The sequence below is a fragment of the Sorex araneus genome, chromosome 3, assembly GCF_027595985.1.
Source record: "Sorex araneus isolate mSorAra2 chromosome 3, mSorAra2.pri, whole genome shotgun sequence".
Lineage (NCBI taxonomy): Eukaryota > Metazoa > Chordata > Mammalia > Eulipotyphla > Soricidae > Sorex > Sorex araneus.
The window spans coordinates 2,934,456-2,958,706 of record NC_073304.1 but is presented as its reverse complement, the minus strand read 5'-3'; the positions used below and the strand labels follow the sequence as shown (position 1 = coordinate 2,958,706).

The following is a 24,251-nucleotide window of genomic DNA, read 5'->3' as shown; positions in this document are numbered from 1 at the left end:
CCGGGGGTGGGGCAGCTGCGGGCCCGTCCCTCAGTGTGAGGACAGTGCCGGGCTGCGGGGAAGGGGTGTTGGGTGTGGGCTTGCACGCCGGGGGCATCTCCCACCCGCCCCGGGGCAGTGCGCGGCACCCAGGGCTGGGACTGACCACTGACCTGCACGGCCAGACCTGCTCAGGCCACGTCACGGCCCCCCGCTCACGGCCCCCTGGTGGTCACTGTGTGGGCCGCGGGCTCGGGTCCCGTCCCGGCCAGTGTGAGGGAGGAGCAGGCCCGTGAGGTGACACCCCAGGTCCCGGATTCCGGTGGCCGCCTGGCGCCCCTCAGCGCCTGGGCCCTTCTGGGGTGGGCTCTGGGCTTGGCGCGGCAGGTGGACAGAGACCCCCAAGAGCCCAGGAGAGGGCAGCTGCCGTGCCCCACCCAGTGACCTCGCCCACGGCCCCCGCCCCCTCGTCCTCGCCAGCCCTGTCTCCCCCTCTGCCTCCCTGGAGCTTGCCCCCGGCCTCCGGCCGTGCCACCAGCTGGGAACCGCGGCCACGGGGGTCCCGACACCACAGCTGGGGCACGGCGGGGGCGTCAGGTCTCTGCCCTCTCTCCAGGCAGGTGATGGAGCAGCGCCAGGACTCCCTGGAGAGAAGAGCCTCGGCCCCCGGTGAGCCGGCGCGCCCCGCACCCTCGCACCCCGCACCCTGCGTCCAGCCCCCAGCAGCCCCCTGCACCCCTGCCCCCCGGCGCCTCCCAGAGCCCGTCCCCGCACCCCACGGGGCCGCGGGTAGCACTCAGCGACCCCCACTCCGTCGCACGGCCGGGGCAGGGCCAGCTGGCCACGGGTCCCTGTGGGTCGTGGCCAGTGGAGGGTACAGGGCCGAGCCCGCCCTGCTCTGACCAGGTCTGTCACCGACCCCGGAGGCTGGGTGTGTCACCCTGGGGGAACCCTTGTCCGCCGAGGCCTCGGGGGTCCGGCCTGGGCCTGACCCGCCGTGCCTCAGTTTCCTGTCCCGGGAGCAGGGGGGTGCGGGTGCTGACGGCTCCTTCTCTCCTTGCAGGACCCATCCTCCCGCCAGGGCACCCCTCCACAGCCAGCGCCCCCCTGTCCTGTACTGGGCCTCCGCCCCCGCCCCCGCCCCCCGTCCCACCTCCGCCCACGGGGGTCGCGCCCCCACCGCCCCCTCCACTGCCCGCCGGAAGCGCCCCGGGGGCCAGCCACGACGAGAACTCTGTGTCTGGGCTGGCGGCCGCCCTGGCTGGGGCCAAGCTGAGGCGGGTCCAGCGGGTAAGGCCCGGGGGGGGCCTCGAGGAACTCTCGCCTGGGACCCTGGGCGGCAGCACCCCTGCGGACCCCGAGGGAAGGGGGGTGTGGGGGTGCCCCCGAGGGCACTGAGGTCTTGGCCTGGGAGCCGCTGGCTGAGCCCCTGCTGGCCCGGCCTCGCCACGGGCCCTGAGGCCGCCCCGGGTCCCTCCCCACAGCCGGAAGACGCGTCCGGAGGCGCCAGGTCCGACGGCAGCCGGGCCAGCAGCGGGGGCGGCGGGGGCGGCCTCATGGAGGAGATGAACAAGCTGCTGGCCAAGAGGTGGGCACCGGCCGGGCGCGGCTGCAGCACATGGCAGGGGGCGAGGGGGGCAGGAACTCAGGGCCCGGCCCAGGCTTTGCAGGACGGGCCGTGCTGGGGGCCGTCCCCTGTCACAGGGACGGGGGCGCAGGTGGGTCTGGGTCCGGGGTGAGGGTCGGGCCCTGCCGTGTCCCAGCACACGGGCACGGGGATGCAGCCTCGTGCTGTCTGACGCCCGCCCCTCCCTCCCTGCCAGGAGAAAAGCCGCGTCCCAGACGGACAAGCCGGCCGACCGGAAGGAGGACGAGGCCCAGATGGTGAGGCCCGGACCCTCCCGGAGGGTGGGGGCCCCAAGGGGCGAGCCCTGGAGTCTGGCCCGGGCAGCCCCGGGACAGTGGGACCCTGTGCCCCGGCTCCTGCTGTCGGTGACTCGGGTGCGGGTGTCTTGTGCCCGCACAGCCGAGGGCACTACTGCCCCGCGCCAGCAGGGGGCGCCCTGGCACCGGCGCACGGAGCCAGTGTGGCCGCACCGCGGCGTCTTCCCTACAGGGGGCGCAGAGCCAGCGCGCGGGCCTGCTGGCCTCCTGCCTCTCCGGCTCCTTCCGTCAGACCTGCGGGCCCTAAAGGGGCACGACCACCGCACCCCCCACCCCGCATGGGCTGTCAGCCGCCCGCGCGCAGGACACTCGCACGGCACCTGCCGCTCAGGCCGTGTGGACGGGAACGGGTTGGGGGCACACCTTGAGGACCCCTGGGCTAGGGTGTCGGTGATTCGGGGGGTCCCGGGGCTGGAGATGGAGCACGGCTTCCTGCCCCTCTCGGCAGGGGACAGGAGGGCCCAGACTGCCCGCACAGGCCCCAGCCTCGGGGTCCCTCGCCCCATCCAGGCCCCCGTCTGAGGTCCCCTCACCTCCACTGGGAGGCCGCGCCCTTGCCCTCAAGGTCTGCAGTGCCCGTGGGCTAGCGTCCCCGGGGTCCTCGGGCCGTGCAGGGGCCGCCCCTGAGTCTGGGCTCCCGCCGGCTCTGGCTGGAGGCAGGTGTGCGCCAGGGAGCAGGGGCCTGAGGTTTGGGGTGACGGCCCTCTACTTGCAGGAAGAGCCGAGCACCTCCCTGTCTCCGGGGGGCCGCGCCACCAGCCAGACCCCGACCCCCGCAGGTAGGACGTGGTGACGGGGGCGGGCGGGAGGTCGGCAGGTGGGGGGGGCGAGGGCTCTTCTCCGGCAGCCCCACGTGCTCCCACCCCGGCCTGCAGGTCCAGCGGCCACCGAGGGGTGTGGTGCGGGCAGGGCAGCACTGGCCACTGGCAGCCGGGGCAGAGGCCACGCTGTGGAAACCCCGAAACCCTGTCCCTCCCTCCCACACACACACACACACACACACACACACACACACACACACGACGCGGGTTCGGGCAGGACCCGTCGGGAGAAAGGGACCGCGTCCTGTCACCACTCAGGTGACCGCAGTCCCAGACCCCCTCCGGGACACACCCAGCCCTGGCTTGGGGAGCGAGCAAGGCCCCAGTGGCCCCGTGGGGGGGTCGCTCAGCCCAGCAGACCCAGGGACTCGGTCACCCACTCGTGGACCCGTGTCCCGGGGTGTCCCGCCAGCTCTGCGAGGGGCCCTCGTCGCCAGTGGCCGGTGTGCCCCCTGCGGGACAGTGCCCAGGTGTGTGTGTACGGGGGGACCCCGCGTGGGGGTGGCTCTACAGGAGCCCGGGTCACTGCAGCGCGGGGGTACGGAGCGGGCACCCGGCAGGGGACGAGAGCAGCCCTGGACCTTCCGAGAGGCCCACACCCACGCGTGTGCCACGGGAGAGGACCCGGGGCCGGGCAGGGCGTGTGGAGCAGGTGCAGAATTGCGGTGTCTGGGGGAGGAGGGGCTCCTTGTGTGTGTAAGTTCTGGTTTTCTGTGTGTGTGAGTGGGCATGAATGCACATGTGTGTATGTCCATATGACATATATGTCAGTATAAAATTTGTTTTTGTATATGTAATGTGTGTGTATATGAGTATGTCTGTATCTGATGCACATATGTATACGCATGAGATGTGCATATGAAGTGTATATGATACATGTATGTGCATGTGAGGGCTATATGTTTAGCTCTGTATGTCATGTGTGTATGTGTATGATTGTGTGTGTGTATTTTTGTGTGTATTATGTGTGAATAAATGTTTGAGTTCATGATGTGTGTATGTTATCTCTACGAGTATATGATGTGTGTGAGAATATGTTTGAGTATGTATGTGTATGTGATTTTTAAGTACACGTATATAATGTATGAGGGTACAGATATATATGTGACTGGGGTGTGTGTTGTATGTATGATGTACGTAAAGGATGAGTATGTGTGTGGATATATGAAGTGTGTCTGTGAGTACCTGTTTGTGGTATGTGTCTGACTGAGTATTGTGGAGTGTTGTATATATGATGCATGCATGTGATAGACCTGCATATGGTATCTATCTCTGCATATATGCGTATTGTAGGAGGGTGTGTGTATGTGATGTGTATCTGCGTATGTGCCTGCATATGTGTGTGGGTATGTGTGTAGCATTTTTCGTATCTGTATATGTGTATATGCATATATGTGTGAGGATATGATTGTGATATATGCACGAGTATCTGTAGATAGTGTGTGTGCAGATATAATGATGTGAGGCATGTATATCTTTATATGTGTATGTGTGCATCTGTGTAGATATGTGTGATATATGCATGAGTATCTGTACAGGGTATGTGTGTCTGAGTATATACATGCATGTGTGGATGTGTGCAAGTGGCATGTATATATGTGGATGTGTGTGGGTCTGACTTGATATATGAATGAGTATCTATACATGGTGTGTGTATTTGAGTATGTACATATATGTATGTGGATATGTTTGTGTGGCATGTGTATGCATGTGTGTGGACCTGATGTGTGATATATGCGTGAGCACTGTACATGGTATGTTCCTGTGTCTGAGAACATGCATACTGTGGATGTGTGCATGTGACGGGTGCGTGTGACATGGGTGCCACCACACGTGTAGGGGCGGGCGGGCCGCAGGGGCCGGGGCGGCCCCCTGAGCCCTGTCCCTGGCGTGAATCGCAGAGGCCGGCCGGAAGCCCTGGGAGCGGAGCAACTCGGTGGAGAAGCCGGTGTCCTCGCTGCTGACCAGGTGAGCCTGGCGGGGCGCGGGCGCGGGCACGGCGGGAGGCGGCCGCCACCGACTCACGTGTCTGTTTATTCCCCGCGTAGAACCCCGTCCACGGCCAAGAGCCCCGAAGCTAAGAGCCCCCTTCAGGCACAGCCTCACTCTAGGTACCGACCCCGCGGGGCCGCTGCCCCCGGACTAACCGCCGGCTCGCGTCCTGCGCTAACACGGGCGGGGGGCGGGAGGGCCCGGGCAGTCGTGCCCCCCGGAGTTGGGACGGCCGCTCTCCTGTGTCCGGTCACCTGCCACCCGCGTTTCCCGCGCAGGCGGGGCCGGAAATCCCGGGCCCCGGACTGCGGGAAAGGGCAGAGGAAAGGCGAGGCCCTCGGTCCTCCCTTGTGCAGGGCTCTGCCAGGGGCCCCGTGGAGCAGGGCAGCCGTCCAGTGTGACCGGCCCTGGGGTGGGGACAGCCCCGGAGGGCAGCAGAGCCGTGGGCCTGCCCGGTGCCCGGGGCACAGACCAGAGCTCAGAGCCCCCCCGTGGACCCTGTTTGCTCCCTGGCCCCCAGCCTGCACCCTGCACCACTTTGGCCAGGAGAGGCCCCCTGCAGTCACGCCCCTGGGGACCGAGGGGTGCTCAGCACCGCCCCCTCCCTGTCCCCGGGGCCCAGGCGCCTTCCTCCTGCTGTCCCCCCGGCCATTCGGTGTGGTGGCCGCGGTGTCCCGCCCAGCTGGCCCCAGTGCCTGCCGCGGGCGCGGCCCCTTCTCTCGTGGCTCCCGCTGTAGTGCAGGGACCCGGGGACAGGGCTGGTGTCCTTGGGGCCGGCACTTCCTCGGTGCATGAACCCATTCTGCTCAGTTGAGCGAGGCCGCGCCCTGCGCCGAGACCACACGTCACACCTCAGCCCTGCCCGAGCAGCTTAGCGGAGCCTTTGCCAGGATTCCCAGGGGGCTCCTGTGTGCTTGGCTCCCAAGAGGTGCTCCGTGGCCCGAGGCTCCAGCCAGGCCGGCCCCTCTGCGGGTTTCCAGGGCGCAGACACCCCGGCGGTGCTGGGGACCGCGCCAGGCCCGGTGCAGCCGGCACGCGCCCACGCCCAGGGCTCTCCCCGCCAGCCGGCCTGCACGCACTTCAGGGTGCCCTTCACGGGCCCTGGGGCCGCCCACGTCTGGAAGCGGGACCGGCAGGAACTGGGGGGCCCCACACACCCCCACGCGAAGCCCGTCGCTGCTTCCTTGGCGGCAGCTCCCCAGAGCACTCGCATCCGAGCACTGCTCCCCCCAGCCCCAGGGCCCGTCTGGGCAGGGCGCAAGGGACCCGCCCCGAGGGGGCCCCTGCCAGCCCCCCCCACGGTATGCCCCGCCCCACCAGGGTGAAGCCGGCCGGCAGCGTGAGCGACGGCGCCCTGGATGCTTTCGACTTGGACCGAATGAAGCAGGTGAGTGGCCCCCGCCCCGCGTGCCCAGACCCCCGATAAGAGGGTCCGCGGTTTACCCCGGTGCCTCACACTCGGGCCCACAGGAGATCCTGGAGGAGGTGGTCCGGGAGCTGCACAGAGTGAAGGAGGAGATCATCGACGGTGAGTGGGGGCGCCCTCGGGGGGCCCAGAGCCCCAGCTCTGCCCCGGGTCGCTGGCGTGCCCCCCCCAGCCGCCCTGTCCACAGAATCGCTCCGGCTTCCGGCCCCCACCCGCTCCTCAGATGTGCGGCCAGAGGAAAGGGAAGGGCCGGGCAGGTGGGGGGGGCTGCAGCGAGAGGAGGGGTGGGGGCCGCCCGACCCCCTGCCCAGAGCCGGGACGCTCAGCCTTGCCCTGCCCTTGGCCTTGGCCATACTGGGCCCGGCTTCCTGTTTGGCTAGTCCGGCCGCCCTGAGCCGCACAGATAAGGAGTTAATGAATGCAGGCGCAGACCAGCCATTAACAGCCGTCCGGGGGGCCAGAGACCGGCCTGTCTGCAGAGGCCCAGCGGGGCGCTCGGCACCCCTCCATCTGGGCGGCCGCAGTGGGAGGTGCTGAGGGCCCGCAGTACGGGACGGGGCCAGTGCCAGCACAGGCCCGGTTTCAGGGTGACCCCGAGCGAGGGGCGGGGGGCAGGGGGGCCTCCCGGAAGGAGGAAGGACCCCAGACCTCCACCCTCAGACGTGCCACTGCTCAGGGCCTCTGAGGCCCTCCCCGCCCCCCAGGCTTGGCTTGAGAAACGGGAGGGGCCCCCGGGGTTGGTGGTCCCAAGAGCCCACCCTGGACCCCGGGAGCGCGTGGCCTGCGCTAAGCGGGCCCGCCGTGTGCCGCAGCCATCCGGCAGGAGCTGAGCGGGGTCAGCACCTCCTAGAGCCTGGAGCGCCGCGGGAGGCCGGGACAGCGGAGGACTCGCCGCCGAGACCCGCCCACCCGCCTTTTTGTACTTGATTTGCTTATTTAAGTGTCCGTCTTTGGGGTTAGAAGGCCCCCCCACCCCCGGCGGGCACTCCCCTCCTCGGGAGCCGTCTCGCGTGAGGCCGGTGGGGGCGGGCGTGTCGTGTCCGTGTAATAAACGGTTCCTGTCCACGTGGCTGGCCTCTGCTCAGGGAAGGGGCCCCGAGGGAGCGAGGGGTACCCGGTCCCGCCTCCGTCCCGCCTCCTAGGTGGGCAATGGTGGGTGGGATCCCGCAGGCCCCCCACGGACCGGGAATCCACGGAGAAGGGCCCAGTCCAGGGTCCCCACCCTCCGGCAGGGCTGCCTGGCCGAGCCGGGGGTCCCGCCTGGGACAGAGCTGCCTGCAGGACGCCACTCCCAGCCCAGACCTGCAGGTGACAAGCCTCTCGGTGCAGTCCCGAAACCCTGCAACCCTCGCCTGCCTGTCCAGCCTCCCGCTGCTGACCTGTCCAGCCGGGGGCGCAGATACGGGGCAGGCCTGCACTCGGGGCTCAGGGCAGCCCTCGGGGAGCGGGGGGAGCAGGAGCAAGGGGTGTGGGGGCAGAGAGGGGAACGAAGGCTCTCCCCAGGGCAGCCCCCACGGACGGCAGGACGGGACGCAAAGAGGCTCTGACACCCCAGGCGGGAGCACAGTTCATGGGGTCGCATTTAATTCGGTGTGGGACTTGCAGAGGGGACGCGGCGTGGGCAGCTGCGTCCAGGGGCACAGCCCCGCCAGCCCCAGCGCAGCCCCCTGCCAGCCCAGCTTCCGGCCACATCTGCACTCGGCAGGGGCCAGGCCGGGCCCGGGGCTGTGGACACAGCAGGTGTCCAGGGCGCGGGAGCCGAATGCAGCCAGACCACGGGGGCACCTGGGCGGGTGGGGCTGGGCCGCCGCCCGCTCACAGGCCGTCCTCGGCCAGCTTGCACACCCGCTTCACCCGGGTGTAGGGCCCCATCGAGTCCTGGAACACAAAGTCCCACAGCACCTTCACCCACGAGTGATGCTGCGGCAGGTGGTCGTAGTACTCGGGCGCGATCTTCCGCACCTGGGGGAGAGGGCAGAGGTCACACAGGCCGGTCCCTGCAGGCCCTGAGCAGGGGTGAGTCCTGTTGTCCCAGCCGCGCCCACCCTCTGGCCGGGCTCGCGGGTTGCCCACAGCAGCCTGTGGTATGTTTGCAGGATGAACGTCCCGCCCGGCGCTCTGTTCCCGAGGCGGGCACCGCCCTCCCCTGTGAAATGGGGCAACGGGCCAAGCCCACAGTGGGACCTGGGCGGGAGTAGGGGCAGTGCTGCACCTCAGCAGTGGGGTGTGGGCAGCACACCCAGCCAGGCGCTCACAAACGTCTGTGCACACGGGTGACGCAGGCCAGCCCGTAGGCGTCTGCCTGCCAGGCACAATCTGCGGAGAAACCTGCGCGTACAGTTGCTTACGGATACACGCTCCGCCCCCTGCCTCATGCTCCACCCATCTCTGGATGCCCCGCCCCCTGCCTCATGCTCCTCCCTTCACTGTACGCCCTGCCCACTGCCTCATGCTCCTCCCTTCAGTGCACGCCCCGCCCACTGTCTCATGCTCCTCCCTTCACTGCACGCCCCGCCCACGGCCTCATGCTCCTCCCTTCACTGCACGCCCCGCCCACGGCCTCATGCTCCTCCCTTCACTGCACGCCCCGCCCATGGCCTCATGCTTCTCCCTTCAGTGTACGCCCCGCCCCCTGCCTCATGCTCCACCCACCTCTGGATGCTCCGCCCTTCAGTGCACGACCCGCCCACTGCCTCATGCTCCACTCATCTCTGGATGCTCCGCCCCCTGCCTCATGCTCCTCCCTTCACTGCACGCCCCGCCCACGGCCTCATGCTCCACCCACCTCTGGATGCTCCGCCCACTGCCTCGTGCTCCTCCCTTCACTGCACGCCCCGCCCACGGCCTCATGCTCTGCAGGCAGCACGCGTGCTCCGCCCCTTTCCCCCTGTGCTTTGCCCCAGAACTGACCTTCCTGGGACCGGCCCTCCCTGAAGCCCCTCCTCACAGGGCCCTCTCCCCGCCCCGCGCCCACCTACCAGGGGCAGGTTGCGGCCGGGGATGCTGGGGAAGTCGTGGTGCTCCATGTGGTAGCCCACGTTGAAGGTGATCCAGTTGAGGGGGCCGTAGTAGGAGTAGGTCTCGTGGCCCTTGAGGAACATGTAGTGCTCAGCCACGAAGTGGCCCGAGATGGGGTGCAGGCCCAGGCCCAGCAGGGTGCTGGCCAGCAGGTAGACCACCGGCCGGAAGCCCCAGAGGGCGAAGAGGGTGAGGTCGACCGCCAGCTGCACGAGGGCGTTGAGCACCTCCATGCGGGTGAGCGCCTTGGGGTGCACGCAGAGCGGCCGCAGCGAGTAGAAGAAGGGCTGCAGCGCCAGCCACAGCAGCTTGCGCGCCGGCGTGCAGAAGAGCCAGCCCTCCAGGCGCGTGGGCACGTCCACGTCCAGCCCGTCGCCGCCCAGGTAGCGGTGGTGGTCCACGTGGTACTTCTTGAAGGAGGCCGAGTAGGGCACCCCCACGGGCAGGTTGGCGAAGACGGCCAGCCAGCGGTTGTGCGCCGCGCGGCCCGGCCCGAAGGCGGCGTGGTGCGACAGGTCGTGGATGGCCAGCGTGAGCGAGTGGTTCACGCAGCCCCCGAAGGCGTAGGCCCAGAAGAACAGCCAGCGCCACGCCAGCCCGCGCACCAGCCAGCTCGCCAGCAGCTGCGCCAGCACCAGCGCCAGCACCTCCCACTTGAGCCACGGGTCCGGCCGCATCAGCGCCTTGAGCGCAGGGTACTTGGCTGCGGAGGGAGGAGAGGGTCAGGGCGAGGTCCTGCCGGCCCGCCTCCGCCCGCACGCCTCTCCCCTCCCCCGCCCTCCCTCCTCCCTCCCGTCCATCTGCCCTGCGCCTTGGGTCCAGACAGCCCGAGCGGGGCACAGCCAGGCCCTGGCCTCCCTCTGGCTCCAGGGCAGGCAGGCAGTGTGGACGCCCGCGTCTACACTGCAGACACCGGGTCTGCACAGCTGCCAGCTCTGCTGGCTGGGCTCAGATCAGCGGGGCTGGGGATTGGGGCGGCCTACAGGTGGGGCCACCGTCGCGGTGCGGGGGACCATGGATGTGGGGCGGCTTCAGATGCTCCAAAGAGGGGCTGAGCCCGGCACCTGGCCGGGAAGGGCCACACCCGCCCACCCGCCCCGCAGCTTCTGAGAGTTCCTGGTGCCCCCACACGGTAAGGCGACACCGAGCATCCGGTCCTGGTATCCCAGACGCCCCATTTCAGCCTGGGCCGGACAGGGGTGCAGGACATCTGCCCTACGCTGGGCCCTCCCAGCACTCAGGCTGCGGAGACAGGAGGCCCCTGGGTGGGATCCGCCCCACAGAGGAGGCCAAGAGCCTAAATGGAGTTGGGGGTGGGTCTGGAGTCTTGAAGGTTCTGGAAACACGCTCAGGTGGGGCTGAGCAGGCCCTGAGACCCAGGTGTGGCCCACAAACGAGTCAGACAGCAAACAGCCTCGCGTGTCCTTTCCTCCAGAACAAACAGGACTGCTCTCAGGTCCAGCCCCAGGCGATGCTCACGCGGGGTCCCCTGGGCCACGCACCTCGCCTGCGGGGCCCCCTCGGACTGGTCTGGGAAGCCCGTGGTCTCACACACCCTTTCCCTTCCCTCACGTCTTTCTAGATAAGTTTCCGTGAAAACTTGCTTGCGGGGAGGGGCTGGAGTGATAGCACAGCGGGTAGGGCGTTTGCCTTGCACGCGGTCGACCCGGGTTCGATCCCCGGCATCTCATATGGTCCCCTGAGCACCGCCAGGGGTGATTCCTGAGTGCAAAGCCAGGAGGAACCCCTGAGCATCGCTGGGTGTGACCCAAAAAGCAAAAAAAGAAAAGAAAAGAAAACTTGCTTGTGGGGAGACCAGAGCGATAGCACAGCGGGGAGGGCGTTTGCCTTGTACGCGGCCAACCCAGGTCCAATCCCCGGCATCCCACAGGGTCCCCCGAGCACCGCCAGGAGTCATTCCTGAGTGCAGAGCCAGGAGCAACCCCTGAGCATCGCCGAGTGTGATTAAAAAAAAAAAGTTTAAGGAAAAATAAACCCTTTCTTGCTTCACCAGAAAACAAATTCTAGCCCCAAGCAGGTGAGCACGAGGCGGGCTGGGAGCCCTGCCCAGGAGGGGGGCGGAGACCCCCAGTGGCCGCGGGTGAGGAAGGTGGAGGGGCACGGCCCACACCCGACCCTATTTTGGCACGGACAACAGTGGTAGGCAGAGTCCTCCAAGAAGCACCCCCAGAAGCCCCCTGAGTGCTGGGGGGCTGGTGACATCACGGCCAGACCGGTCAGTTGACCTCGCCTGCCCCGCAGGACAGGATGGCCCCAGCGCCCGAGAGCCCCAAAGACCCCCGGAGATGGCAGCCCTGTCCCAGTGACCGCCCCAGCTGGCCTGTGCCTCCTGCCTGCGTCCCCAGAGCGAGGGTGCCTTTGTGGAGGGGGGCCCTCGGCCCCGCCCACCTCGCCCCCTAGATGGGGGCCCCCGAAACTCCCGGCCTGCCGGTCCTGAGCTCGTCTGTCAGGAAGCTGCGTGTAGGCGGTTTGGGGACCCCAGGCTCAGCCCCGCGACCACAGGCCCGCACAGGGGAGGCTGCAGGTGGCGCTGTAGCCGGTTCCGTTCTGACCCGCCCCGGCGCCCACTCCTGGCCAGTTCCGCTCCAGGCCTGAGACAGGCGGGGCCCCTGCGGGGGGGGGGGGGGCGGCAGGGGGGCTGCTTCCTCTTGGGAGGAGGCCAAGGGGGCGGGGCGGGCACACCTGTGCCAGGTGAGTGGACCAGGGCTCCCGGGTGGGGACGGTCATTGCCCGCAGCGTGAACCCACCGTGGGCCCAGACCAGCGCCGCTGCCGGGGCACTGTGGAGAGCGGGCCCTTCCCGGCCCAGCCCGCGGCAGGCTCAGGTCTATGCCCGACCCCCGTGCGGCCCCCCAGTCCCTCCTGAGCATCTCCGGGTGTGGCTCCCAAAACAACCAAAAAACAATTCAGACAAACGGGGGTGGGCCAGTGAGGACCCCCCCCCGCAGTGCTGCCCCGGGGGGCCTCCTGGAGGGGCGTGTCCGGCGGCTCAGGTGGACCCCGCACCTGGGGGGAAACTCAATCCCCTCCCGGGAAGGTGCCTGAGCACAGGCTCATGGGGTAACCGGAGCCCCGGCGGGAAGTCGGGCCGGGCGGGGAGTGAGTGGGTGATGGCGGGTGGGGGGCCAGGGAGATGCGGGGATCCGCAGGGGTGCCGGGAAGGGCGGGCACAGAGGGAGCCAGAGGGACGGTGCCCACCGCTGCCTCGGGCCCGCAGGCGCCCCGTGGGAACGGCCCGGCCGGCAGGCGGTCACGCGCCCAGCAGCTCCTGGACACTGTCGGGCCACGCTGGAGGGAGTGGGGGCCTGGGGGGGGAGGAGACCCGCAGAAGCAGACGAGACGGGGGGGTGCAAGCCAGGGGCGTCAGGAGACAGGGTGGGCGCCCGCCGGCAGGCTCCACGCCGGCCTCCCCGGCTCTGGGGTCACGTGGGCAGGGATCGCACTCGAGGTCTCGAGCACGCGGGGGCACCCACCACGTCAGAGGTGAGGAGCAGCGCCCGCCAGGGACCCCCGCCCGCCCCCGCCCCCTGCAGCTGAGCTAACAGCGGAGTGTCCCTGTCACCGTCCCACCCCTCCTGCTTCCTCGAGAACCTCCGCCACACGGGCCCTGCCCCCTCCCCTGGGCCCCCGTCTGGAACATTCCGCCCCACCTGCACAGCCGGGGCCCGGCCAGTCTGCAGAGCTGCTCAGAAAGACACCCAGAGGGGCCGGAGCGATAGCACAGCGGGCAGGGCGTTCGCCTTGCACTCGGCCGACCCGGGTTCGATCCCCGGCATCCCATATGGTCCCCCAAGCACCGCCAGGAGTGATTCCTGAGTGCATGAGCCAGGAGTAACCCCTGAGCATCGCTGGGTGTGACCCAAAAAGCAAAAAAAAAAAAAAGAAAGAAAGACACCCAGAGTCCTCTGAGCCCCAGGGCCCCCCCGAGCCTGGCGGGAGGCCACGGCCCAGCACAGCCCTCAGCCCAGACCCGGGTCCCAGGGTTCCATCCCTGGCACCCAAGATGGTCCCGGAAACCGCCAGGCGTGACCCCTGAGTGCAGAGCCAGGAGCAAGCCCTGAGCACCGCTAGGTGGCCCCCAAACAGGGAAGGAAATCGGGGAGCAGAGACAGGAGCGGGGGGTGTCCCTGGGAGGAAGCGCGCTGAGGGAGGGTGTCCAGAGGGAGCACCCGGCTCACGGGCGGGGACACGCACACAGGACACGGGGCGCGGCAGGGCCAGGGCAGTCTGCAGGGGCCGGGGCAGGGGGGAGCCACTGCAGGCACCGGGGGGCTGGCACACGTGTGGGCACCCGCTGCCCCTAGCCCACCCCACTCTTGAGATGGTGCAGAATGGCCCGACCCCGCCCTGGGGGTCCCGCAATCACAGCACAGGGGACTGAGGGGCCGGGGGCAAAGGTGTACGGCGCTTGGATGGGGAGGAAGAGGAGCCGGGAGGGCACAGGCCTCGAGCACCTGCCTGGAGACGTGTGGTTATGGGTCTGACTTCCTGGCACCCCACGTGTGCCCAGGAGGAGCCTGGCGGCTTCTGCTGTGTGGGATTCTCCGGGCGCACAGAAGCGCCTGAGGTGTGTACACGCCACCACGGGGTGGCCCGTGGCACCACAATAGGGAGACGAGCTAGTGCCACCTGAGGGGGACCTCTGGGGAGCACTGGGGGAGCAGCAGCGAGCAGCTGCAGGGACCTGCGCTCCCCCCGGCCCGGGCAGGACAGCGCGGGGCGCTCGCCCAGCACGCAGCTCACCCAGCACCGCGTAGGCGCCCCCGGGCCCCACGGAGTGACCCCTGAGCACTGCCAGGGGAGGCCCCAGGTGAAAACGAAGCCAAAAGGGGCAGCTGTGGGAGCGCCCGGCGGGAGGAGGCGGGGGCTCGCCCTGCACGCATGTGCGTGAGCCTGTGCGTGCATGGGTGTGTGCACAGCTGCACGTGTGTGGACAGCGTGTTTTCAGGCCAGGGGAGGCCTGAGCGTGCTGAGGTGCGCTGCCCAGCTCCTGCCTGCGGGCGCGAATGTCACCCCAGCCTCGAGCTCCCCTCCATGGTGCAGAGCGGGGTCCCCAATCTCCCAGGCAGAGCAGGGGCACTGAGAAGGGAATCCTGGAAGGCCAGGTGGCGGCATCCTTGGGCACCTCGGGGTGCCGGAGGAAGCCGGGCCGGGCACTGGGCCCCATCCTCAGGACCCCAGGCCAGGCCTTCAGAGGAGCGCCAGACCCACCCTGCAGTGCTCTCTCTCCTGGGAGCCTCGGAGCCCCCCTGAGGTGGACAGGACAGAGGGAGGGTCCCCAGCCCCTGTGGCCCCTCTCCCGCCACTGTCCGGCCTGGCCCCGGCTCTCCCGAGCAAACAGCCTCCCGGCCAACCTGCTTCCTTGTTTCCTTTGATTATTTGAATATTTTCCCTACAATACCAGCTCCCTGCTTTCATGAAAAAACAAACAAAGCAAAGGCCGACGGTCCCCAAGGTACTTTGTTTCTGAAAAAGACAAACCCAAATCCTGTTGCTTGTCCCCTGGCCGTGCCTGGCTGGCGTCCGCCGGCTTCCCCTGGGCCTGGCAGGCCCGCACGGCACTGCCCGGGCTCTGCCTCCCATCAGGATCTTCTCTGCTGCCCAGCAGCCCAGAGCTTGGCCCGGCAGCTGCGGGCACAGAGTGGGCGGGCGGGGCTGGCGCCCAGCAGGTGGCTTCCCCTCTCCTTCTGGGGTGCTGGGGCTGAGGCACTCGGGACCCCCTGGCGGGTGCAGCAGTCACCGCCCCCGCCCCCCCCCCCCCCCGCACGCCTGCCTCGGCACACCCTCCTCCCCATCTAGCCTCTGCTCCCAGGGATGAAACTTCTGTTTTTATTTTTTTATTATTTTTTTTTTTTTGCTTTTTGGGTCACACCTGGCGATGCACAGGGGTTACTCCTGGCTCTGCACTCAGGAATTACCCCTGGCCATGCTCAGGGGACCATATGGGATGCTGGGATTTGAACCCGGGTCGGCCGCGTGCAAGGCAAACGCCCTACCCGCTGTGCTATCTCTCCAGCCCCGAAACTTCTGTTTTTAGATTTGGGGTCACACCCGGCGGTGCTCAGGACTTACTTCTGGCTCCGTGCTCAGGGAGCACTGCTGGCGGGGCTCAGGGACCTTACGGGGTGGCGGGGATTGCCCCCAGGTTGGCACCTGCAAGGTGAACGCCCTCCCTGCTGTCCTAGGGCTTTTTTTTTTTTTTTGCTTTTTGGGTCACACCCGGCGATGCTCGGGGATACTCCTGGCTCTGCACTCAGGAATCACCCCTGGCGGTGCTCGGGGGGCCCTATGGGATGCCGGGGATTGAACCCGGGTCGGCCGCCTGCAAGGCAAACGCCCTCCCCGCCGTGCTATGGCTCCGGCCCCCTGGGGCCGCACTGGAGCCCCTACGAAGCTCTTCCCAGCTCGCCCGGCTCCATTGCCTCATCTGCGGCCGGCCCGTCAGGTGGTGGTGAGTAAGTGTGCCCAACCTTGCCGGGACACCAGCTTGGCAGCCGCAGCCACCCCACCCCTGCCACAGCCGGAGCCCCAGAGGAACGCCCAGACCAGGCCAGGCCAGGCCAGGAGTGCTTCCTGTAGGAAGCAGCCCTGAGCCAGAGTGAGCGAGGAGGACCTGTGGGAGGGACACCCAGGCAGGGACCAGTGGAGCCGGGCCGGGGAGGGAGGAGAACATTCCACGGCGGCCGGGCACGCGGCAGGCCTCTGGGCGCAACGCTGGGTAACTGCCCGGGCTGGGGGCAGGATCCAGCGGGGGGGGGGGGGGAGCTTTGTGCTCGCCCCCAGGGGCTCACTCCCCAGTGCTCCTTCTCCTTGTCCAGGGCCCTCGTACCCGGGAGACAGGTCAGAAAGCCAGGAGCACCTCCATCCCTCCTGCTTCAGGGGGACCCCCAGAGCTCCAGGGGGCTTCTCCATCGGGGGCCGAGTTCCGAGTCCCAGCCTTCGGGGACCTGCTGAGACGCAGTGCCCACCAGGGAAGGGGGCCCCAGGATCCTTCGGGGGTCTCGCAGAGCCCCCGACAGTGCTCACTGCCCTCGAGAAAGTGGCACGCGCACACATCCAGAGGTCAGCAGCCCGCAGGGCACCCCAGACACTCCCTCACAGACTGACCCAGAAGAGACCGGGTTCCCCAGCCAGCACCCCAACAATGCAGCACTGAGCCCTAGCAGCACAGGAGCCTGCATGGAAATTAGGACATTTCCATAGGCAGGGGGGAGGAGACACGGGAGGGGAAACTGAGGCAGCAGGGGCGGCCCAGGACGGTCCCAAAGAGGCGCCGCCATCCTGGGGCGGTTAAAGGGCTTTGGTACAAAGAGCCTGACGGCGCGGGCAGGAGTTTATGACGCCTAATTAAGGTGGCGCATCCTCGGCTCCCGCAGTTTCTCCACGACCCGACGGACAAAACCGAGAAGGGGCGCCCCAGATCGGGGGCGGGGACCTCGCGGTCACTAACCTGAAAGGACACGCAGGACACGGGCGCGGCTCTCTGGGACCACCGCGCCCCTCAAGGGCGCCCGGCCGCACCCAGGAGCTGCGCGGTCCGCGTCGGGCGGGGCAGCGACACGGGGCAGGGACAGGGGTCAGGGACGGGGGGTGAGGAAGGGGGCAGAGACGCGGTAGAGACGGCGCAGGGGCGCGGGCAGAGACGGGGCAGAGACGGCGCAGGGGCGCGGGCAGAGACGGGGCAGGGGCGCGGGCAGAGACGGGGCAGAGACCCGGTAGAGACGGGGCAGGCGCGCGGGCAGAGACGGGGCAGAGACGGGGCAGGGGCGCGGGCAGAGACGGGGCAGGGGCGCGGGCAGAGACGGGGCAGAGACGGGGCAGGGGCGCGGGCAGAGACGGGGCAGAGACCCGGTAGAGACGGGGCAGGCGCGCGGGCAGAGACGGGCAAAGACGCGGTAGAGACGGCGTAGGGGCGCGGGCAGAGACGGGCAGAGACGGGCAGAGACGCGGTAGAGACGGGGCAGGGGCACGGGCAAAGACGGGCAGAGACAGGCAGAGCCGGGGCAGGCTCCCGGGCAGGGGCGGGCAGGGGCGCGCGGGCAGGGGCGCGCGGCGGAGTCGGGCAGGGGCGCGCGGGCGGGGGCGCGCGGACAGGGGCGCGCGGGCGGGGGCGCGCGGGCGGGGGCGCGCGGGCGGGCTCACCCAGCATCTCCTTGCGCCGCTGCGTGTGCGGCTGGTCGGTGTAGACCCACTCGAAGTCGCTGCGGCCCGCGCTGTTCCCCATGGCGCCGCCGGAGCCCGACTCGCGTCCCGGCCCCGCCGCACCTGCCCGGCCGGCGCGCGTCCGACCGACCAGATCGGGGCGCCGGGGCGGGCCCGGGGCGGGCGCTCGCGGGGGCCGGGCCAGGTGCGCCCAGAGCAGTGGGCGGGGCCGCCTCCCGGGCCCGCGGGCCGAGGACCCTCCCGGAGGGGCCGTGCACACGGGCGCCCCTCCCTCCCGCACCCCTGCCGCAGCCGGAGGCTGGGACGGTCCTGCCCTGAGCAGAGCTGGGCGCCCCGGGACCCCGGGGACTTTCCCACTCAGGGCGGACGCGGAGGGACGCTGGGTGGAGTGACGGTTCCCCTGGGCCAGCCAAGGTGGGTCTGGGGAGGGGGCGGTGTGGGCAGGACTGCCCACTGGCTGCTCACTCCCCTGCAGGCTGCGCTGGCCCGCCCCGGCCGCGGAGAAGGTGGCACCGGGCAGTCTCTCCCCAGGGCGCGGTGACTGGCGGGCGGCCCAAGCTCAGGGCCTGCCACAGTGCTGGCAGGAGGCCGGGAGGGAGGCGCGGGCCCCCTGGCAGCCAGCAGGCGGTGTGGGAAATGGGGGACAGGCGCGGGGCTCGCCACCCAGCGGGGACCCCAGGCCCGTGGGGCAGCGTGGCGCCAGGCGTGGGTCTCCGGAAACAGGAAACGCCGAGCTGCCCCAGGACACTGGCTCTTCCCAGCCAGAGGACCCCCAAAGACCGCTCCCCGCGGGAAACCGAGGCCCAGAGACGCAGCGCTCTGGACCAGCAGCTGCATTCGGTGCCCCCCAACACTGTCCCCCCACTGCCCTTAGGGAGACCTGCTCCCAGCTGCCCCCACCACACCTGCAGGCTCCCGCACCCTAGAACAGGGCCAGGAGGGGCGGGAGCAATAGCACAGCGGGGAGGGCGTTTGCCTTGCAGGCGGCTCACCTTGGTTCAATCCCTGGGATCCCATAGGGTCCCCCGAGCACCGCCAGGAGTAACCCCTGAGCATCACCAGGTGTGACCCAAAAAGAAAAAAAAAAGAAGAAGAAGAAGAAGCCCAGGGCCAGGAGACCCCATCCCCACTCTCAGACTGTCCTGTTGGAATGAGCCGGAAGCTGTTATCTCAAGGCTAAGAGGAAACTGAGGCCCAAGCAGAGACATGAGGGAGCTCAGCAGGGTCTTGTTAACCCTCATCCTGGGGGTTCTGGGTGGGAAAACCGCGCCGTGATGGGGAGGAGCTTACCCGGAGCACACACGAGCCTCCTGGCCAAGAAATCAGAGAGAGCACGGAGAGGGCACGGCGTGGGGCGCTGGCTTGGCACATGGCCGACCTGGGTCCGAGCCCCAGCATCCCTTAGGGCCCCCTCGGAGTGACCCCTGAGTGCAGAGCCGGGAGTCAGCCCTGAGCCCCGCTGAGGGTGGCCCGGACCCCAAGCAGCGAAGACAGGCGCCCTGTTGCGGGATGGCTGTGGGCAGAGCCAGCACCAGGCAGGGAGCTGGGACGGGACTCAGCAGCCGGTGACGCCCGTGCATGCTCACTGGACAGCCAGGACCTGTCCTGCCACCAGCGACATGGGCTAGAGACTTTTCTCTGTCCCTTTGGTGGGGCCACACCCGGCGATGCTCCGGGGTCACTCCTGGCTCTGCACTCAGGAATCACTCCTGGTGGGGCTCGGGGGTCCTATGGGATCAAACCTGGGTCCACCGCATATGGGCCGTGACAGGAGCCAGAGACAGTGCAGCGGGGAGGGCGTTTGCCTTGCATGTGGCCAACTTGGGCTCGAACCCTGGCATCCCACAGGGGCCCCCGAGCACCGCCAGGAGTGGTTCCTGAGTGCAGAGCCAGGAGTCACCCCTGTGCATCCCCGGGTGTGACCCAAAAACCAACAACAGAGAACATGAGGTCCAGGGTGATAATCCAGAGCCAGGCACAGCCGTGTCAGGTGTGGCCTATAAACCGATAAACTAATAAAAGCGAAGGGAATTAGGATGGAGTATGGACTCTAGGCGGGCACAGAGCGCGGAGATAAGGCGCTCGCCTGGCGTGGGGCCCCTGGTTCAGCCCTGCCAGGAGTGATCCCTGAGCACAGAGCCCGGAGTCAGCTCTGAGCACAGCTGCGTGTGGCACTGAAACAAAAATAATAACAATGTAGCAACAATAATGTGGAAGTAATGGTTTATTCCTCGTAACAAATGTACCAGTTACCATGCAAAGATGTTCACAGGTCTGGGAGCACCAGGAGACGCCCAGGCCCTGCGCCCCGCACACCCTCACCACTGGGGCCCACAGCACCCGCGGGCCCGAGGAATAGCACCCGGGGCCAGAGCAGAGGCCGGCCAGGCCCGGGAGGGGGAGCACAGGAGGTGACCCCAACCCTGCAGGGCAGACCCTCCAAAGCCGTGATGCAGCTCCGAAGCCCGGCTCATGCCCTGGAGTGACCAGGAGTGACCCCGGGCATTGCCGTGCGTGTCCCCAAACCATAATAAACACAGAGAGAAAACTGGGTGTGGAGCTACGTGAATTACCTTCACCGCTTTCTCCACGCTGACGCTGTCGTTAAAATAGCCTCTGAAGAGGCTGGCGGGAGAGGAGAGCCAGCCGGGCGCTTGCCGGGCATCCCAGGACCCAGGCTCGGTCCCCAGCACCCTACTCGGTCCCCGCCAGGAGTGAGCCAAGAGCTCAGAGCCAGGAAATCCCGGAGCACTGTCCGGAGTGGCCCCAAAGCAGCCCAAAGGAGCTTGTCTTCAAACTTAAGGTTGGGGCTGGACAGGAGCACAGCCGGGAGGGCGTTTGCCTGGCACGCGGCCCACCCGGGTTCGAATCCCAGCATCCCATCAGGTCCCCAAGCACCGCCAGGAGTCATTCCTGAGTGCAGAGCCAGGAGTTAGTCACCCCTGAGCATCGCTGGGTGTGACCCAAAACCAAAAAAAACCTTAAGGTTGTTGTTTGTTTGTTTGTTTGTTTCGCTTTTAATTGCACGTGGGGGGGGGCAGAGGAACCTGAGGGCGGGCTGTGCGCCACGGACCCCCAGCCCGGTCCTGGCCGCTCGCCCCAGACACGCACACACACGCAGGGCTGTGGTTGGCACACGCTCGGCCGCCACCTACACAGCAGGTGCCACGTCCCCGGGCCCAGGAGGAGTGAGCGTGGTGGGCGAAAGCGGGACCAACCGCCTCGTGCCCCACCCCCACCCCCACGCCCCCGGGGCCCGGGTCCAGCGGCGAGCACGGAGGAAGGAGAACCTCTCCCAGGAGTCCCAAAGGAAGACGGCCTGGGACCAGGCCCAGCCAGGCAGCCACCACGGAAAGTTCCAGAAAGATCGGAGGCCTGGGGCAGGGAGAACATTCTCCTCCTGTGTCAGTTTCTCCCTGAGTCTCGGGAAAGGGTAATTAGCGCTTATTATCTGTAAGCGGGACTATTCCCGAGACAAATTTTTACAACACGTATTTATTTACCTACTTATTATCTGCCTGGTCCCCCCGGGACGGTCGCCCTCTCGGCTCCTCTGGCTCCTCCGCTAGCCCGACAGCTCCTGGCGCCGGGAGATGCCCTGAATACCAGTTTGCTCACGGGGAGAATGAATGAATCACACTCAGCAGGTCACCGTCACAGCCAGTTGTATAAACAAGTGGACACAGCAACTTAAAGAAGCGACAAATGGGGCCCTGTGCGTGACCCCCAGGCCCCCACACCCCGCCAGGAGTGACCCCTGAGCACAGAGCCAGGAGCACGCCCAGAGCACTGCCGGGGGCGGCCCCCAAAACAACAAATTAAATAGCGTCATAGATGTGGATTCTCCAGCACCCAGAACCACAGGGGCCCTGGGTGACCCCAAGATGAAAACTAGGGGCAGAGAGACAGGCAGGGGTCACGGGGTAAGGCGCGCACCCTCCTGGCCGGCCCCAGTTTGACCCCAGCACCACGTGATCCAGAGCACAGAGCCAGGAGTAACCCCCACCCCCCACTGCAAAATGAATCCTACATGCAGGAATGCTGGAGAGAGACAGACCCCGCTCAGGTGCGGGTCCCAGCAGGTGGGCGGGGCCCTGAATGCCGAGTGGCAGCACCTGGGCCGCGTGACCAAGCCGGTCATCACAGCAAACACCCAGCGGCCACGTGTGACGGCTGGCGTGCGGGGTGCTTGAGCACAGCGGGGAGCAAGTGCCCGGGAGAGCAGGACTGAGAACGGGCCTTGGGCCGGCTGGGGGCACCGGGGGTCGGCCGGGGTCAGAGGCGGGGCCGCAGTCCCCCGGGAGAGCCCGCAAGGGCCTGTGGGGATTTGCAGGCGGGAGGCTGCGCAGGCTCCCTGAGCACTGCCCCCCCCGGGTACCCCAGAGCAGGGCGTGACCCAGAAACCCGAACAGAACACAAAAGGCTCAGTGGAGAGCTGGCCCGGGCAGCGGCGGGTTGGGTGACGGGAAGAGCCTTGCTCTGGGCTCCCGGGCCAGCCCGAGGGCCGGTGCCCGCCGCACCCGCCCCAGCTGGCACGGCAGCGAGCAGCCCTGGGGCTCTCCGGAGGGTGGGGGACACTGGCACGGCCCCCCAGCACAGCACAGACGGGCTGCACCGCGGGCCGGCGGGCGGGAGGGTGCCTGCCGCTGGCTCTGACTGAGCGCGGGGACTCGGGGACAATCCTGGGAGGCTGCGGAGTGGGCAGGGGGCAGGAGAGAGGGCGCGGGGAGGTCGGGGAGAAATCAGAACCGGCCGGCGGGTGCCGCCCTCTCTTACCTGCCCAGAGGACACAGACGCCACTTCCAGGCAGCGACACCAGGGACAGAGACCCCCGAAGCCGCGCGGCCGCCTGCTCTGCCTGGGGACGGGCCGCGGAGGAGACGGGGAGGGTGGACGCCGGTCTCCGCGCGGCCCCTGGGCCTCTCTCAGCCCTGAGACCGACCGAGGCCTCCAGCTCCCAGCTTGGCACGGGCTGGGGGCAGGCCCGGCCTGGCGTGGGCAGAGCCGGCGGCAGAGGCCCCAGGAGTCGCGTCCAGCGTGCAGAGTGACCGCTCCAGGGGGCCAGTGAGGAGGAGACTGGGGCGACGCTGGCACAAAGGGCCCTGCTCCCCCTCCCAGAGCCCCCCAGCACCCAGCACCCGGGGCAATGGTGGGAAGGGCAGTGGGTGGAGGTGGGAGAGACGGGTGGGGGTCCCGCAGAGAGATGGGGGGGCCCGGCCAGTCAAGGCCCCTGCGGCCCCAGTGGTCAGGGCTGGAGCTTGGTCACAGCTCCCATGTTTGTCCCCTGGGCCCCAGAGCGCCCCAAAGCCTCGGCCACACCCCGAGGCGTGTCAGGGGCTGTCCCTGGCTGGCCTGAGGCCGCTGGTCGGGCAGGGGGTCCACTCGGGACACCTGGGCACACACAGCACGGCGGGGAGGCCACCCGCGCCTGCCTCACCGCGTGGCGGGAGGGAGGGGACGCGGGGGCGTGGGGCGGCGGGCAGGGCGGGCAGGGCGGGCAGGCCTGTCACTCTGCCGGGAAGCCGGGAAGCCGTGCTCAGGAAGCGCTTTGGCGTCACTGCAGCCACCACGGCCCACGGGGGTCCTGGCTGCGGCCCACGGGCTGGGAGGGAGCCGTGCTGCGTCGAGTCCCCGGGGGGTGCCTGTCCCTGAGTGTCTGCGTGTCCCTGAGCGTGTGCGTGTCCTGCATCTGTGTATGTCTGAGCATGTGCATGTCCTGAGCATGTGCCTGTCCCAAGCGTGTGTGTTCCCCGCGTGTGTGCATGTCCCAAGCATGTGCATGCCCTGAGCATGTGCGTGTTCCAAGCATGTGTGTTCCCCGCGTGTGTGCATGTCCCAGGTGTGTGCATGCCCCGAGCATGTGCGTGTCCAAAGCGTGTGCGTGCTTGGGCTGAGGAGAGGCTGCGGAATGTTATTAATATGATTTGTGTTTCGTGTCCACAGCGTGTGGGCCGGTGAGTGGTCCTGCGTGTGTTGGGGGGGCGCACAGAGGATCGAATCTGGGGCCGTGAACGGGACCCCCGTGTGGTCACTGAGTCCTCAGCACCACGGGGGTAGCGGGAGCCGAGTGAGGGCGGGAGAGAGGCAGGAAGAGTCTCCAGGGCCGCGGGGGCTCCGGGTAGGGCCCACCAGGCGCCCAGGCCGGGCAGAGAGACGGGCTCTCCTGGGAGGGAGGCAGGCCCCGGCCACCCCCCCGGTGCTCAGGGAGCACTCCTGGTGGTGCTGGGGGCCTTGTGTGGTGCCAGGGATGGAAGCTGGGTCAGCCGCACGCGGGCTCGTGCCCTCCCCGTGGCACCCGACACGGGCAGTCTGCCTGGGCGCCGGGTGGCGGGTGGCTCTCGGGGTCAGCTGCCCTGGGCCTGCTCCGTCCTCCCCGAGGGCGGAGAGGAGAGATGCTGTGTCCGGGCGCAGGAGCCGCGCGTGTCCAGTGGAACCAGAGCTGACCCACGGGCGGGTGGGCGGGGTGCAGGACCGGCCTGCTCCAGGTGTGTGACTAAGCTGAGCTCTGACTTAATCCCCCGTGTCCGGCTCGTGCCCCCAGCCTGTCTGGTCCTGACGGCAGCCTCACGTCCTGCTCGATGACTCACGGCCCCGGCCCGGTCACACACCTGCCCCGGACGGGCTCACCCGGGCCCACGCAGCCCGCTGGGCACCGAGTCGCAGCTTCCGGGCTGGGCCCGGTTCTGCCCAAGCCTCTGCTGCAGACGGACCTCCTGAGGCGTGAGAGGATGAGGGGGACCCTCGGAGACCCTCAGGCGTGGCTGGGGGCTGGGCCCCCCGGGGCGATGGCCACACGGCCGCTCAGAAGCGCCACCATGATTGTGGCCCTGTCCCCCACGAGACTAACATGGCAAAGACAGAGAAACACAAGCAGGGGACAGACACGGT

At 68.2% G+C, this 24,251-nt stretch overlaps 2 protein-coding genes across 6 annotated transcripts in view; one reads left to right on the top strand and one right to left on the bottom strand.

The window, feature by feature from the left end:
* Window positions 1-7,227, top strand: part of EVL (Enah/Vasp-like) — a 64,319-nt gene extending 57,092 nt beyond the window's left edge. For 3 of the 4 annotated variants that reach the window (XM_055132720.1, XM_055132718.1, XM_055132719.1), the window contains exons 5-14: window positions 596-648; window positions 1,043-1,269; window positions 1,464-1,567; window positions 1,803-1,863; window positions 2,639-2,702; window positions 4,646-4,712; window positions 4,793-4,855; window positions 6,057-6,123; window positions 6,207-6,264; window positions 6,975-7,227. In XM_055132720.1, the coding sequence (XP_054988695.1) occupies window positions 596-648; window positions 1,043-1,269; window positions 1,464-1,567; window positions 1,803-1,863; window positions 2,639-2,702; window positions 4,646-4,712; window positions 4,793-4,855; window positions 6,057-6,123; window positions 6,207-6,264; window positions 6,975-7,012 (802 nt within the window). In that variant the 3' untranslated portion in view covers window positions 7,013-7,227. The remainder of the gene's footprint in view (window positions 1-595; window positions 649-1,042; window positions 1,270-1,463; window positions 1,568-1,802; window positions 1,864-2,638; window positions 2,703-4,645; window positions 4,713-4,792; window positions 4,856-6,056; window positions 6,124-6,206; window positions 6,265-6,974) is intronic. The other variant, XM_055132721.1, reaches the window with a different exon arrangement.
* A 497-nt stretch (window positions 7,228-7,724) lies between these two features.
* Window positions 7,725-24,251, bottom strand: part of DEGS2 (delta 4-desaturase, sphingolipid 2) — a 49,297-nt gene continuing 32,770 nt past the window's right edge. The window contains exons 1-3 of one of the 2 annotated variants that reach the window (XM_055131789.1): window positions 17,343-17,810; window positions 9,141-9,883; window positions 7,725-8,124 (exon numbers count right to left, since the gene is read on the bottom strand). In XM_055131789.1, coding sequence (XP_054987764.1) covers window positions 7,978-8,124; window positions 9,141-9,883; window positions 17,343-17,424 — 972 coding nt within the window. In that variant the 5' untranslated portion in view covers window positions 17,425-17,810 and the 3' untranslated portion in view covers window positions 7,725-7,977. Of the gene's footprint in view, window positions 8,125-9,140; window positions 9,884-17,342; window positions 17,811-24,251 lie in introns of those variants that run through there. The other variant, XM_055131790.1, reaches the window with a different exon arrangement.